This window comes from Ascaphus truei, chromosome 2 (genome assembly GCF_040206685.1).
Source record: "Ascaphus truei isolate aAscTru1 chromosome 2, aAscTru1.hap1, whole genome shotgun sequence".
Taxonomy (NCBI): domain Eukaryota; kingdom Metazoa; phylum Chordata; class Amphibia; order Anura; family Ascaphidae; genus Ascaphus; species Ascaphus truei.
In genome coordinates, this window is record NC_134484.1 from 409,615,071 (window position 1) to 409,629,853 (window position 14,783).

The 14,783-nt window shown below is 43.6% G+C and overlaps 1 protein-coding gene across 2 annotated transcripts in view; it reads left to right on the forward strand.

The window, feature by feature from the left end:
* Positions 1-14,783, forward strand: part of FAM171A1 (family with sequence similarity 171 member A1) — a 113,168-nt gene that overhangs the window by 72,937 nt on the left and 25,448 nt on the right. Inside the window, exons 4-5 of one of the 2 annotated variants that reach the window (XM_075587423.1) lie at positions 3,616-3,774; positions 9,511-9,657. In XM_075587423.1, the coding sequence (XP_075443538.1) occupies positions 3,616-3,774; positions 9,511-9,657 (306 nt within the window). Of the gene's footprint in view, positions 1-3,615; positions 3,775-9,480; positions 9,658-14,783 lie in introns of both variants that reach the window. The other variant, XM_075587422.1, reaches the window with a different exon arrangement.

Sequence of the window (14,783 nt, forward strand, 5' to 3'; positions counted from 1 at the left end):
ATACAAGAACATGCTATTATTATTATTATTAATGCAACACATCACAAAAGGGATAATGATCCTGGCATGTCTGCTAATTAAAGCACCTCTCCGCTGCCCAACACAACCTGCGTTCAACTAATAATCACGTGCTTGGCAGTTTTCTTTTAGCTGTGTGACCCGGGGGACGTTGAATGGGTTATATAATGCCGAAAAACACATGCGCCTTATAAAATACTGATTAAAAACATGCCTGCCCTATAATATATTGTGCTTTTTTTTTTTTTTTGCTAGGTAGTGAAAAAAGGTGGACAGATTATAACACGAAGTAGAAGGCCTATTGAAAATATATAATAGGTATGCCGTCTAAATGACAAATATAGCAATAAAATGTCTTATTAAGGAAACGGCAGTTGCGTAAATCCTGGGAAATGTGCCTGATGCTAAATGCTGTCTGAAAGCTAATGCGTTTTGCAGGCTGCGGTCCATCCCAGAAGCCGTGTGTTTTGTAGTGCAAGCTGGAAATGTGTTGCCAAAGGTTATTCCTGCTCAGTAAATCTGGATGCATATTTTAGTATTGCTGATTTTTTTAAATAAACAAATTATATACATATTTGTTCTGGGGTTTTTTTTTTTTCCCTATTTTTTGGGGGTGTACAATAAGAAAAGATCAGTTTGCATACTTGGCATTTGTAATTGCTTTTGCAGCTGATTTTTTTTTTTCTTCTCCAGGTATTAAGTCTGTGGTTATAAAAACTGGTTTGTGGTTTACATCCTGGGCACAATGTTTTGCCTGTACACCACAGTGTGTGGTATTTAAATGCACCAAAAACAACGTGATTCAGTAAAATAAAGAATTTAACACTGCATCTGCAGAAAACAGAAAAACTCGGCGCAGAACTTCAAATGAATTTGTGCCCAGCCGAAAATGACTGCTTATAATGTTCAAATATGCAAAATTGACGCGAGAAGAGGAAATGGCGGAAAAGCACTAAAACCTCTGCATTTCGTCTTTAAAAATCTGTGACATCTCCTTGTTTTAAATACATATATAGAACACGTTTGCAAAGATGTTTATCTTTCATTTCTGAAAGCTTCGCAGTTCGACCACAGGGAATGAACGGCACCATAAGCAAAGATTCTTCACCCAAAGCAGAGCTGGTTTCTAAACTGCCTGCCATCAAGTTTTTCTCTTAGGCAAATAAATGAGGGTAATTGTAATTGCCACTGAAAATACTATAGATGTTCTTTGGATCATTTGAGCCGTGCATCACAATAACAGTCTATACAGGGAGTGGGTGGACAAGGAGGGATGGCCATGCGAGGTACAAGCGATATGTCCGGAACGGCTATATCAATACATCAGATATTATGTTTTCTCATCTCCCTTGTCCGTCTCACTGCCAGAGGGACCAGCAGTGCTTTGTAAATCAATATGTTGCTGGTTGTGACGGTGAGGGGGTTATCAGGCTCACTAATAAAGGTCTAGCCCACTTGGTTGCACCTGAGTCACGTTGTGAGGTCCTAGAGTTTCAGCTCTTGGACCTGGCTGTCATGTATGTACTGCTATGCATTGTATGAAAATATGCGACAAAGAATTTTAGTGTTTTTGCCTTTCCAGGAGTGCCAGCAAGCAGAGATTGCTAGGCTATGAGTTTCAGGGTGAGTTTTGCGGAGAAAGTCTTTTCAGATTGTGGCTATGAAGCGGGGGTACAGAGTTACTGGATACCCCCTAAAAGGTAGCCGTGAATCAGGTCAGATTGTCGGACACCTTGAAGCACAATGCTCCGTTCAAAATCCTACCCTGAAAACGTTCTTGCAGCTCACCACCAGGAGTCCCTGCTTCAGCACCGACCAGAAAGGTAAAAAGGGGCATAGGGATTTGTGTATCCCGGGTATAGTCAGGGGTCCCTAGTTTAGGGGGAGCCCCCCACGGTACAGTATACCCGGTATAGGGGTTTGGAGTGTCTCCAACCATGTAGAAGGTTGCGGGAGTAAAATTATTTCTAATTCCAGCTTCGGTACAAGTGAAGCAACCCTGAAAATGAACCTAAGCATTATTATTTATTAAACTTCTAATAGGAAGGTCTAGGAGTGCTGAAAATGAACGTGCGCATCTTTTCAGCCGATTCTAGGGGATGAGGGACTTAGAAGAATTTTGTAAGATTTTTATTACATGGTGTACAACGGTGTATATGTTTATGCCCTGTATATGAACTGGGGAATTTCCAAGTCCTTGGTTCCGAGAGACCAGATGGCCACCAGGCTTGGTGCCACTGTGTCTGTTCGGGTCCCGGACTTGAAAGTCTCAGAGATGCCAAGGTGTTAGGACGGGCGGAGTACCGGAGTTACACTCAAGTACCCACGTCCTGACATGAATAAGGGCTATCCGGCAACCATTTGCCCCGCCCCAGACTCTGACGAGCCTGGCACAACGGGGGGTTCAATATGCTAAGTGGCCGACGTGCCAGGTTGGCGCATGCCCGTAGCAGAATTGAAATCAGTGCCCGCCCGGCTTCAGAGTACCGGCAAATCTGTGATAGGCTGGTTGGAAAATTCCCACGCGCTGATTGGCTATAGCGTTCTGTGAATGGGACTGAAAATCCTATAAGAAACCAATCTGCCAATCAGGTCAGGAGATTCTAAGCGCCAAGACCGCATCGACAGGTTTGAACTTACCAAAAGATGCTCTGAGAGAAATAGACGTGAGCCAGCTTCGGAAATATCAAGGCAAGACATTTTCTAAGTCCCGCTTTTCTGGGGCCAAGTTCTGAAAAGAGACGTAGCGGTCTCGGTGGGAACTACAAGCCGAAAAGAGTACCGGGATGTTTGGTACCCACTCCCGGTCAAGGGATTTCAGCACCTCCAGAAAGAGCGGCGGCGTCAGGAACTGTTGAGTTCCAGGACTTTTGCGGGTACATCCCCGGTCATTGAAAGGACTTGTAAAGACTTTGCTTTCTGCGCTATTTGGACTAGGAAAGATTAGTTTTGTAGCCCAGACCTCTAGTAAGTGTGTGTTTCTTCTGCATATTGTAATTCATTGTGTGTGTGTCTGTTTCTAAGGAATAAATGCAATTTATTTTACTCCTTGGTTTTGCTCATTGATATGCTCCCGGTATTTAGGTGTTAAAAGCCCCGCTCTCCTGTGACACTGGTCCCATAGGGAGCAAAGGGTTTAAGGAGTGAGTGCTCAACAGGGTCTGTTTCTCTCAATCAATTTTCTCTTTACCACTCAGCCCTTTCTTTAATTTTTAGCTTCAGAATAGCCAGGGTATTTTTTTCCCTAACACTTTATATATAGATAGAAGTACTTGCATGTTGCAGCAATGTGTTGCAAACGTTGCTGTCAATGTTCCAGCATTGTTGCTTGTCTGATGAATCCATTGGATATTCTCCTCCTGGGTTCTGTATGCTAATGCATCACCTAAAGGAGTAATCCAATGTGTTCTTTTAAAATGTGCTGTAAGGTTTATTTCCCACATAATTAGAAGACAGCCTCATTCTAGTTTGCATCATGAAATGTGTTGTAAAGTTTATTTCTCACATAGTTTGCATCATGTGTTGCATTGCCATTGCTTGGATATACAGTACATGCTACGGTAACCTGGATTATTATTATTATTATTTTTTTAACAGGTTCACGGTTACAGCCTCGAGTTCACTTTCAGAGGAGAGCACTGAGCCTGCCCGGGAACTCCACTTATAAGGACCTCACTGCTTTTCTAACGGCTGCCAGTTCTCCGTGGGAAGTGGATAGCTTTCCCTATTTGCAAGGTTCAGATGGCAACGCGACAGGTAATTGGTTGAAATGATTCAAGAGTATACAGTTGCATTGTGTTTAGTATTGCCAACCTAGCGCCACATTGTGGTGACGTTTTAATGCTGTCCAGGTTTGCCAAGTCGTCTTTTTTCCTTGATAAGTGTGTGGGGGTGGAAGTGGTTCAAAAGTAGTTCTCAAAGAGTATGCGTCACTTACACTTTAATTTTCTGTAACATTTACAAACAAACACATTTAGAAACACAACACATTTGCACGTGACATGCAGAATTGAGTGGAGTACCATCTACAAACAGACAATTTGACTGCGTGGTTTCCCATATTCCTGTTTCATTTGTTTAAAATGTATAGGCTTTATTCCAACTGCAGCGTGTGTGTGTGTGTGTGTGTGTGTGTGTGTGTGTGTGTGTGTGTGTGTGTGTGTGTGTGTGTGTGTGTGTGTGTGTGTGTGTGACACCACTTGTCAAGATAAAAAATTCCTGTGTATGTACACCTACACACACTCCCCCAACAATTTTTTTTTATCCTGATCTCACACACACTCTATATATAAATAATGTTTGTGTGTGTGTGTGTATACATACCTTGACAAATTACCCAAAAAGCTACTCGCCCATCTAAGCCCCGGCCATTTATTTATTTTTGCCCGCAGAAACAAAAAGGAAATCACCAATTATGCTGACTAAAACTGCACGACAATCCTAACATACAGCTTTGCTGCTTTCCTGGTATTGATCCCTGAACACACACAGCACTTCTGTACCATTACCGCACCTTCACATAGCTATCACATTGCTGCACCGTTTACATTATTCCGTAGCCCAAAATAGTTCTGTCAAAGCACCTCCAGCCTGCAGGTTATACACTTTGCAATTAGGACTTGTTAGTATTGAGACCTGTAATATAGCCACGTCCATCTCCCTCCCACCTGCCATGGGTGTCGGGATTCCTTCTCCAGGGCTCCGTCCGCTTTGCACTGGTGCATGGCAACAACACGAGGAGAAGCGCAAGGCACACACCAGGACAAGTGCAGCAACCAAACCACACACAGTGTTGCTCCACAGAAGCTCCTGCTTCTTCCCGGCATCCCATGGCCCTTTTCATAAACTTTATATAATACACCATGTGGGAATTGAACCCCTGATGCTTCATATGATAGGGCAGTTCTCTAACTGCTACACCACAGGGTGGTGTGATGATTGTAACTCTTTAAACAACCTTAACATGCACTGTGCAGTCAATCACCCAATTAAAATACACCATCCAAACAACCATAGGGTTGTTTAAACAGGATAACTTTCCATCCACACTGTGGTGTAGTGCTTAGAGCAGTGCGGAGCAGGTATATGAAACTATCAATGGTTCAATTCCTGCATGGTGTGGTATAATATATAAATGTCTAATGATGCCGTGTGGCCATTTTGAAAGGAGCTGCAGTGGAAACACTGAAATTTGAAGGAGAAGAGTGCCGGGAGATGCCACCACAGGTAAAGACTACTCGAAAGCGGCATTATGCACTCTGGGCAAGTAGCCCTGTGTGTATATTCCCTCTATCCATCTCTCTATCCATCCACCCGCAGCTCTCTCCTCTTCCGGCTCACAGGGAGAGGGAGGAAAATCAGAGCCTGCTCCCTTAGAGATGTGTGTCTGTGATCCCCCTGAACAGAGGGGAGACGTCACGTGCTGTCACCGGGGGGAGGAGGAGACGACACATGACAAGCTCTGGTCACCCCAGCAGGGCACAGGAGAGGCTAGAAAACGGCATGGTAGGAGAACTGCATATTATTGGGAGCCACGCTCACATCGCGTTATAAGCGGATTTGCGTTGTAACGGGGCTGAGCTGTAAATATCTATCTCTCTCTCTCTCTATAGAGAGAGAAGGAGAGAGAGCTCAACCCCGTTACAACGCGAGTCCGCTTACAACGCGATGTGAGCGTGGCTCCCAATAATATGCAGTACTCCTACATATATAGAGACACACACAGGCACACAGACAGGCTCCCAATAATATGCAGTACTCCTACCATGCCGTTTTCCAGTTCAGGAAAAAAGGGAACCCCTTTTTGTTTTTCATCGTATTTTATATATTTCTCATTCCCTATGAACATTTGCACAATTGTAGGTCTGTTATATGACACTATAAAAGAAGCACAATATGGACAATCAACTGATGTTGACTAAATTGATATCACTGTATTATGATAACAAGTACCAGAAGACTGCAGAAGGTTTATGCTCATTAAGTGAGAAATAGGAGTTTTTCTTCGTAGCTCGTAAATGTGTTAAACTGTTGTAATCTAATATGCAACACTAAGATTACTATACAGTGTGTGTTCAAAATGTCCTCCTGTTGAAACGAACACCGAAGACTAAAACGCCGCTGTCTGCATAATCGAAAACGCGTTGATCCAGCTGCTCCCACTCCTGAACAATACAAATTCGTTTTTTTTTCAGTCCTTTATCAGGAAACATTTTGTGTAAGCGTTTTGAACCATAATTCTTGCTCTGTCTCAAGCACTTTATAACGTGTTTTATGGTCTTCGTAAAGCTCCCTTTTGTAACTATGAACATTTATGAACTATTGCTGTCGCCAATTCCAAAGAATATTTATTAGATTATCAAATTGTTCTTAAATGTAGTAATCTATTGTGACAGACCTACAATTGGTAAAATTTTCATGAAAATTGAGGGATTTTTCTGCAAGTTATACCAAAAAATGAAAGGGGCTTGTTTTGCTGAATATGTATAAATATAACAAATATCCGGTTGTCTTTAAGCACACCTCAAGGATGTCTTCTCTCTACCCCCTTTGTATCTAAAGCCCTCTCCCTCCTTAAACCCTTCTCACTGACTGCCCCACACCTCTGGAATGCCCTTCCCCTCAATATCAGACTAGCACGCTCTCGACCCACCTTAAGACACACTTGCTTAAAGAAGCTTATGAATAGCACTGTGGCTAATACTATACACATGATGCATAAAGCTTGGCCCCCTGCAGACGCACTTACCAGAACTCCCTCCTACTGTGTCTGTACGTTTTTCCTACCTACGAATTAGATTGTTAGCTCTTCGGAGCAGGGACGCCTCTTCCGCAATGTTACTTTTACAGTATGTCTGAAGCACTTATTCCCATCACCTGTTATGTGTATTATTTGTTATTTATATGATTGTCACATGTATTACTACTGTGAAGCACTGTGTACATTAATGGCGCTATATAAAAAAAGAAAAGACATATATACATACACCATAACAAAATAAATCATGGCATATATCAGCGAGTGCACATGTCATAGGTAGATATATAGATCTACTTCACCCAAACCCATACGAACACACAATTATATTGATGGACATGCCCTCCGACCAATGACTGTAAACCAAGGAAAGAACTGAGATCATAGGATACCAAGAAGGCTGACTTTATGGAAGGAGGGTGAGGAGAGAGCTAGGGAGAGAGGTGCATGTGAGTAAGAGCGAGACATGTGGAAAGAGAGAGAAGAGAACCTGTCATGAGGATCCTGACAGTGATACAGCACAGTAGCAGAGCCTTCCTAGTCTGGAAGAACAGCACGGCATGGAGATAGCAGGTACGATCAAGGAGAAGTACATCATCTGATTAAAGGGGACTTGTGTACGCTGGGGTTTCCGAAGCTGTGAGTAGATCAAGTGGAAGCACATCCAGGGGATCGCCCCACCGGCACTTCAGTATCCTTTTCATCTACTGCCATTCTTTGTGAAGTAACAGGCCTGCACCTATTCACACACCTATACTTCCACACAAGCTCCAACACTGTTCAGGTACCAACAGTGGCCCATTAGTTAGCATCTGCGTCACTGGGACTAAGCAAGAGACAATGTGGGTCAATTGCATAGCGGGGTACATACTATTCTCTGTGTGACTGCCATATGTATTGTTCATGTTACTCCAATTCTGAGGGCCATTGTGTGATTTGTGTTCCTATTGTTATTCAAAAGATATGTTTCCCACTAGGTTGTCTGACCCCAGCCTGGTTTCTCACTGGCTGTACAGGGGAGGTGGACTCAGCCCCCTCCTCCCCCCCCCCCGCCTTAGTATCTATATACTAATACATCTAGGGAAATAAAGACGGGTTACAAAATAATTTGAGTATTTTCTCTCTTCTTTTCATATAACTCTAAAGCAGTAATGTTGACATCTAGAAAATACCCCCTGGCTATGAAGGTAATTTAATTTAAAGTAATCCAAAATGGCTGAACGTTCTGCTGATAGATGTTGCTGAATTAGGGACGTTTTCCTTCCATCGCCAGAAGGTTGGCAGAATTTCTATTTTAAGTGTCTTCAGAACAGCGGTCCCACTAGTATCATACAAAAAACTGGTTGAAGGATGGACAGTAGAGATTCATAAATGGAACCTTTTCAGGTTGGACTGAAGTTGTAAGTGGAGTACCTCAAGGTTCGGTACTCGGCCACTGCTTTTTAACTTGTTTATTAATGATCTTGAGGTTGACATAGAGTGCAAAGTCTCTGTCTTTGCTGATGACTCTAAATTATGGAATGTAGTAAAATCAGAGCAGGATGTAATTTCTAATTGGGTCAATCATTGAAGGTGCAGGATTTAGAAGTAATGTAGACGTTGGGCTTGGCAATAGTGCTCAATGTCATAGTAGCTTCAAAGGCTAGTAGGATATTTTCTTGCCTAAAACAGGGTATGGATGAGCGCATAATGTTGCTGCTGTATAACTCCTTAGTAAGACCACACCTTGAACATGGGGTACATGATGAAATTAGAAAACATACAGAGAAGAGCCACCAAATTAATAAAGGGAATGGAAGGTCTGACTTTTTTGATGAAAGACTAGCTGAATTAGATCTGTTTACATTAGCAAAGAGGTGTTTAAGAAGGGATATGATCACTGTATTTACAAATATATTCCAGGTCAATACAAGGTACCTTCAAAAGAACTATTCATCCCATGGGCAGTACAAACACAGGGTCATCCCGTAACATTGGAGGAAAGGAGGTTTCACCAGCAACAAAGGAAATGGTTCTTTACAGGAAGGGCAGTTACAATGTGGAATTCATTACCCATGGAGACTGTGATAGCAGATACAATAGATATCTAAAAATAAAACTTTTTTAAAAGATAGGAAAGGTATACAGGGATATACCAAATAAGTAAACATGGGAAGGATATTGATCCGGTGAGAAATCGGATTTGCCATTATTTGAAGTAATTTCTTTTTGCCCTTATGAGACATGATTGGAAAATGTTTCATTGGGAGGTTCTGTTTGACCTTCCTCTGGATCAATATACTGTAAATACAAATGTAGGATAAGCATCTGTCTAAATTGTAACATGGATTGAACTGATAGACCTGTGTCTTTTCCCTACCTGTTCTGCCATGTAACTATGTAAGGCTCTTTGTTTATGTTGCATGTCTTTCTGGCAAATAAGATTAATCGGTTTGAAAATGAAATGTGTTTTTAAATCACCCATTGCCAACCAACAGGTTTCTATGGTAACCTTGATGCCACTTAAATTAAGAACAAGGAAAAAATGTTTTAAGGGAAAAAATTAACAATTTGTTGATCACAGAACATACTGTCAAGAAATGTTGATACTTTGATAGAAGATTTGGTGGTGCAAAATGTCCCAATACATAATCACAGGGAATGTATGCTTTCAACACTAGCTCCTTGCGCATTGTGTGCTAATTGTTGTTCTCTGAATGTCATAGGAAATAACAGCAGGTTTGATCTCACCCCAGTTACTGCTGTCAGCGTCCATTTGCTCAACAGTGATGGGACCGACATACCAGTCAATGGCCCCATCTATGTGACTGTACCTCTGCCAACACACAGCAACCTGAAACATAATGCACATGTCCCGGCATGGAGATTTGATCAAAAGCACGGTAAGCAACCTCCAAAGTAACCACCAAACAGGTCCATTCTCAATCATTTTCTGTGCCCTACTCATTATTTTTTTTTAGCATCTGCATCTCAATAATTTATTTTGAGTGTAACACCTTTCCCCCCCCCCCCTATCGCAGATGGGGACCATGTGGGGAAATCTACACTTATGTTACCTGGTGTGGTGCGTTACCTGATAGGCTCACAGAAGACCTGAACCTCTGCCACTGGGAGCCTGGGGTTACCTGATTCGTCGTACACAGCGCCTCCACCTGTAAGGGTTCCCACCTGAGTGGGATGGTCCTCTTACAGGAACCACAATAATAAGACACTCACACAGTATATGCTAATAACTGTTTACTATTGCTAATACTAATAACTTCGGTACCTGTACCACACAGAATAATGCATATAGCCGTACACATAGAAGTGCACCGGGTGCACACATCAACATAAGTATTCCCCAGAGTACCTTATGTCCAAACCCACCCACGTGTGATGGAGATAGCGCTATCCCTGGACGTGTTGGTGCACTATTTATAGATACCTGCCCGGGGCTCCGGCCCGCGGGTACCGCTATACAACCGGTATGGATCCGTCTGATCCGACGTGATGTCCTCCTACGCGTGGGGTGACTTCCAGCGTGGGTAATATCACCACAGCTCCACACCGTCTGTACCTTGACGGGGATCCGCCTGTAGCCGGCAGGCCACAGTCACTGCTTGGCTGGGCCTCCACGAAGATAGTCTCTATGTAACTGAGGGGTCTGAGCCCAGACCCAACAATCAGGCTGCTCAACACTGAGGGTGTCCTAACTTAACCAAATAGCTAAAGGGGCAGATCTCCTTACGTAGGGCCTGTCCCTGAAGCAACCACAAACTGGGGAATGGTAACTTATCTGGGACCTCTGGGGGTAACTAGGCCTAGTGCTAGGGGCTACTGCTCCCTGCACACACACCCTAACTCTCCCAGCTCCCAGCTCCAACTGCCACTCTTTTTAAAAGCTGTCTAAACTGTCATCTCTCACAGCTTTACTGGTTGCCTAGCAACATGTAACTGCAGCCTCTCTTACTTGTCCCTATTCAGAACTGCCAGCGCAGGCTCCCTTGCACTGAAAAGGCCTTAATTGCAAATGCAGCCGCCCTATTGACTAAGCCGCAGCATGTGACAATCCCCTGAGGGATACGGGGCTATATGAGTTTTAGTATATTTCCATTAAATGCCAATTATTGGCCAACAACCCTCAAATCTCACAGATTTTGGTCTAAGATTTGACATCCCCGAACTACTATCTAAAGCAGTGGTTTTCAACCTTTTTTTTTTTTTTTTCCTCTGGGCACCTCTACAAAAGGACAGGGTCACAGAAAACACAGGACAGAGAGACTCATAGGAGAAAGAAAGAGAGTCAGAAGGGACACAGAGTTTCAGGAGCAGAAATTCACAGAAATGCACACAAGACAGAGACAAACGCACACAGCCTCACCCCTCTACTGCCCATGCTGCTTCCTCTGCTTGGCCACACCCCTCAGGCTCCTGACACCTCCTGATTGGCTGCCGATTACCCAGCAGCAGCCAATCAGGATAGAGGAAACTGCCCTGCTCTGGGAAATCCGGGAAATCCCGCGACACCCATTTGAAACCCAAAGAACCGCAGTGTGCCACGGAACCCAGGTTGGGAAACACTGATCTAGAGGCATACTGCTTTACATCCAGTAACATGCCTTGCTAGCTTTCTAACGCAGCTGCTTTTTTTTTAAAGTAGATATTTGTTAAGCGCTTTAGGTATTGTGAATGTTATGCACTTATTGTCTAGCCGGCAATTAGGAAGTTACCGTCACTTCCCAAAATGAACTTTAACTTCTACTTTTGTATTATTGTTGTGAACTCGTTTGTCAAAGGAGAATTGAAACAATATTTAATTTCTACTCTGCTGGAAAGTCCCGTAACAGATTGGGCATGACCCCCCGCTGTTCATGTTGTTTCAGGCTGTTTTCAATTAATTAACAATAGAGCACGGTCAGTTGAATGTATAGGAGGTTTCCTCTTTTGTATATATTTATTTTTCTGAAGTAGGTCCTTTTCCATGGGTACGAAGGATTACCGGCTGTTGTTTATTATAACGCACAAACGGCAGTCCTTCCCAAATCCTTCCTGTCTAAATAGTTTTATAGTTTCAAGCCAGAAACTGAAAAAATGGCCAGTGTTGTAATAGGAATTATTGGTGCCTGTGGCCAAGGTGACCTTCAGCATATTACACTGAGGTCATCACAGTGATCTGTTTTGTTGACTGATTGCCGTTAAAAACTTTGATGCACATAAGAATTTTTGAATATTAGTCATTTTTCAAAAAAATCCTGAAATTCTTCTACGCACTTTAACCTTTTATTTCAGACATATTTTCCTGTGTATTTGTTCCTTGTCTTTCCTTATTCTATGCCCTTTTGTAATTAATGAAAACATCGTCAGATGGCCCTGCTGAATCTCATTACCTTATCATTGCGGAAGAGCACAATTGACCGTCGCCCCCTTATTTCTAATACCCATTGAAATGAAAACAAAATTAAAAAAGTAACATTTTCAGAGTTTAAAAAATATCATTTGCATTAGTGTGACTTTTTTTTTTAAGTAGTCAATCATTCATGCTTAATAGGGTCAGGCTATTTATTGTCAAGTTAAAAAATGACTGTACAGATTAGGTGAGCTTGCCACACTTTCACATCTAGGTTACATAATTATAAACGATATGCTGCTTTGGAAACCATTCCAAGGGGATAATTTGTTATAATAATAAAAAAAAATTAAAAAAAGGGTTTTGACTTTCTCCTTTCCGCAATGTACGTTGGTTTAATACTCTACACAGCGGTTATAGGGGACAGAACGTAACCTAATTTTAATATAAAAAACAAAAAAGAATTCTGCCATTAAGTGTATGTATTTTATTGAGAAATAGACTAGTGCAATATTTGTGTTCAAGTTCAATCTTCCCATTTAAAAAAAATCACAGCTTGATGTTTTTTGTTTTTGTTTTTTTTTATTGATCAATTCTTTGGTTCTTTTAATCTGTCCCTATTCTAAGATTGTATTCATTATTTTACTCCTCCTTACTTACTCCTCCTGTTCTGGTATGTCCCAAAAATGGTGGTAAAACAATGACAACAGTACCAAGGTGGTCTTCGTGTGTGTTTGTGTAATATACACACACACATATTATTTGTGGTGCCCACGCCTCTCCTACAGTACATTGGTGTTCGTTAACCTAACCTAGTAAGGGGCCATACTTACCGTGAAACTGCATGTGTGCTGCATTATCACAAATAAAAGTCAAAATACGAAATCTCAATATAAAGACAAAACATTAAGGCCCATATTTACTAAGCAATGCTGTGGCATTAATCTGGCACCAGCCGACAGCTTTATGGCCCATTCAAGTGAATGGGATGGGTGTGTATTCTGTCTTCCGGCACTTAGGCATCGCAGGGCTTCTTTCTAGGTTAGTAAATATGGCCCAAATGATATACATTATTCCAACATGTGCGCCAAACATTAGTCATAATATAACATGCTTCGTGAACTGAAGGTGTCAGAGATTGATCCCCTACCCTAGGGTCTGCTAGCAGCTGGTGGGCTGCAGGTTGAACCCCACCAAACAAGGGCAGATGTGCACAGCATTCTCAATGTAATGGCTTTAACCCCTTCAGTGCTAGATGGTCTGCCAATACAATTTAGAGCATTGCATTGCTGACCCTGTTACCACTGAAGGTGTTAAAACATTTCTGTTCAACGCAAATGGCATTTCATTATCTAATTGGGCCATGACTTATGTCTTCATTATGTCTAGCCCTCTTACATTATCCACCCTATTCAAAATCTTTCGTTATTTCCATGAAGGAACACACTTACAACTCGTCTATAATGTTACCGGTGTCTCTAACCGTCTAAAAGGTTTTAAAAATATATATAAACCACTTTGCCTCTCTCTCGTGTGTGTGTGTGTGTGTGTGTGTGTGTGTGTGTGTGTGTGGCCCCGGTCTTGATTTGCCTCCAGGGACCCCCTCTGTGGCGGGCCGACCAATCGCGGGTGCCGCCGGAGGCAGCGACGGACCCGCCGACACAACACAAAGGTGGGGGCCGGAGCAGGGAGTGCTCCGAGGTCCCGGCGGCGCACCCGGCTAGCGGGGGCCGCCATTACAAGTGCTCGCGCATGCGCAGTGATCACGCATGCGCAGAAGGCTCACAGGAGCCAGTAGGGACTCGCGCATGCGCAGGGCAAGCGCGCACACGGCCCCAATGGTACAGAGACCTCCACGGGACTACAACTCCCATGAGGCTTAGGGCCCCGCACCCCAGGTGTCCCCAAGTGGCCAATGAGGGCCCAGGATTCTCAGACAGGCAGATAGATACATTTCGTGGGCTTTGGAGCACGGGAGTTGGAGCTGGGAGCAGGAAGGAGAAGGAAGGGTGTAGGGAGCAAGTGGCTCCTACACCAGGTAAGATTCCCCAGATCCCAGGCAGGCCCCAATCCCCTCCAGGGTAGGGGGTAAGTACTGAGGGACGGCCTCTAGGTTAGGGACCCTGCCCTTAGGTGCGAGTGTGCAGTCTTGTCAGTGTCACAGCTGTCAGTGCTGTGTGAGCTGACAAATAGGCACAGTGTGTGTGTGCAGTGCAGTGTAGCTGCAGGTACCGGTTCAGTGCAGTGCGGTTGCTGCCGGTACGGGGTGAGTGCAGTGGGTTGCTGCAGGTTCCGTGTGAGTGCAGTGGGATGCTGCAGGTTCAGTGTGAGTGCAGTGCGTTTGCTGCAGAGGTTAGGGAGAAGTTAGTCAGAGGGGACTCGGGTGGTGAAGGGAGAGGTAGAGTGGGTGCAGGGGGTCAGTGACCCACCTGCATAGGACAGGCTACCCCGTAGGCCCCTAGGAGTATTCCCTGAAGTCACCGAAGGTTGCTGTGCTGCAGGGACGGCCTATAGTAGTAGCGAGCATCACCCTTACTGAGTACCAGCTAGGGACAAAGGGACAAGCGTGTGGAGCAGGTTTGCTGGCGAGTCGTCTGGGACCAGACGGCTGGACATTGAGACCCAGGAGGCAGACCGCTGATTCATCTGACCCTTTGCGAAGAGGTACCGGTTACTGCC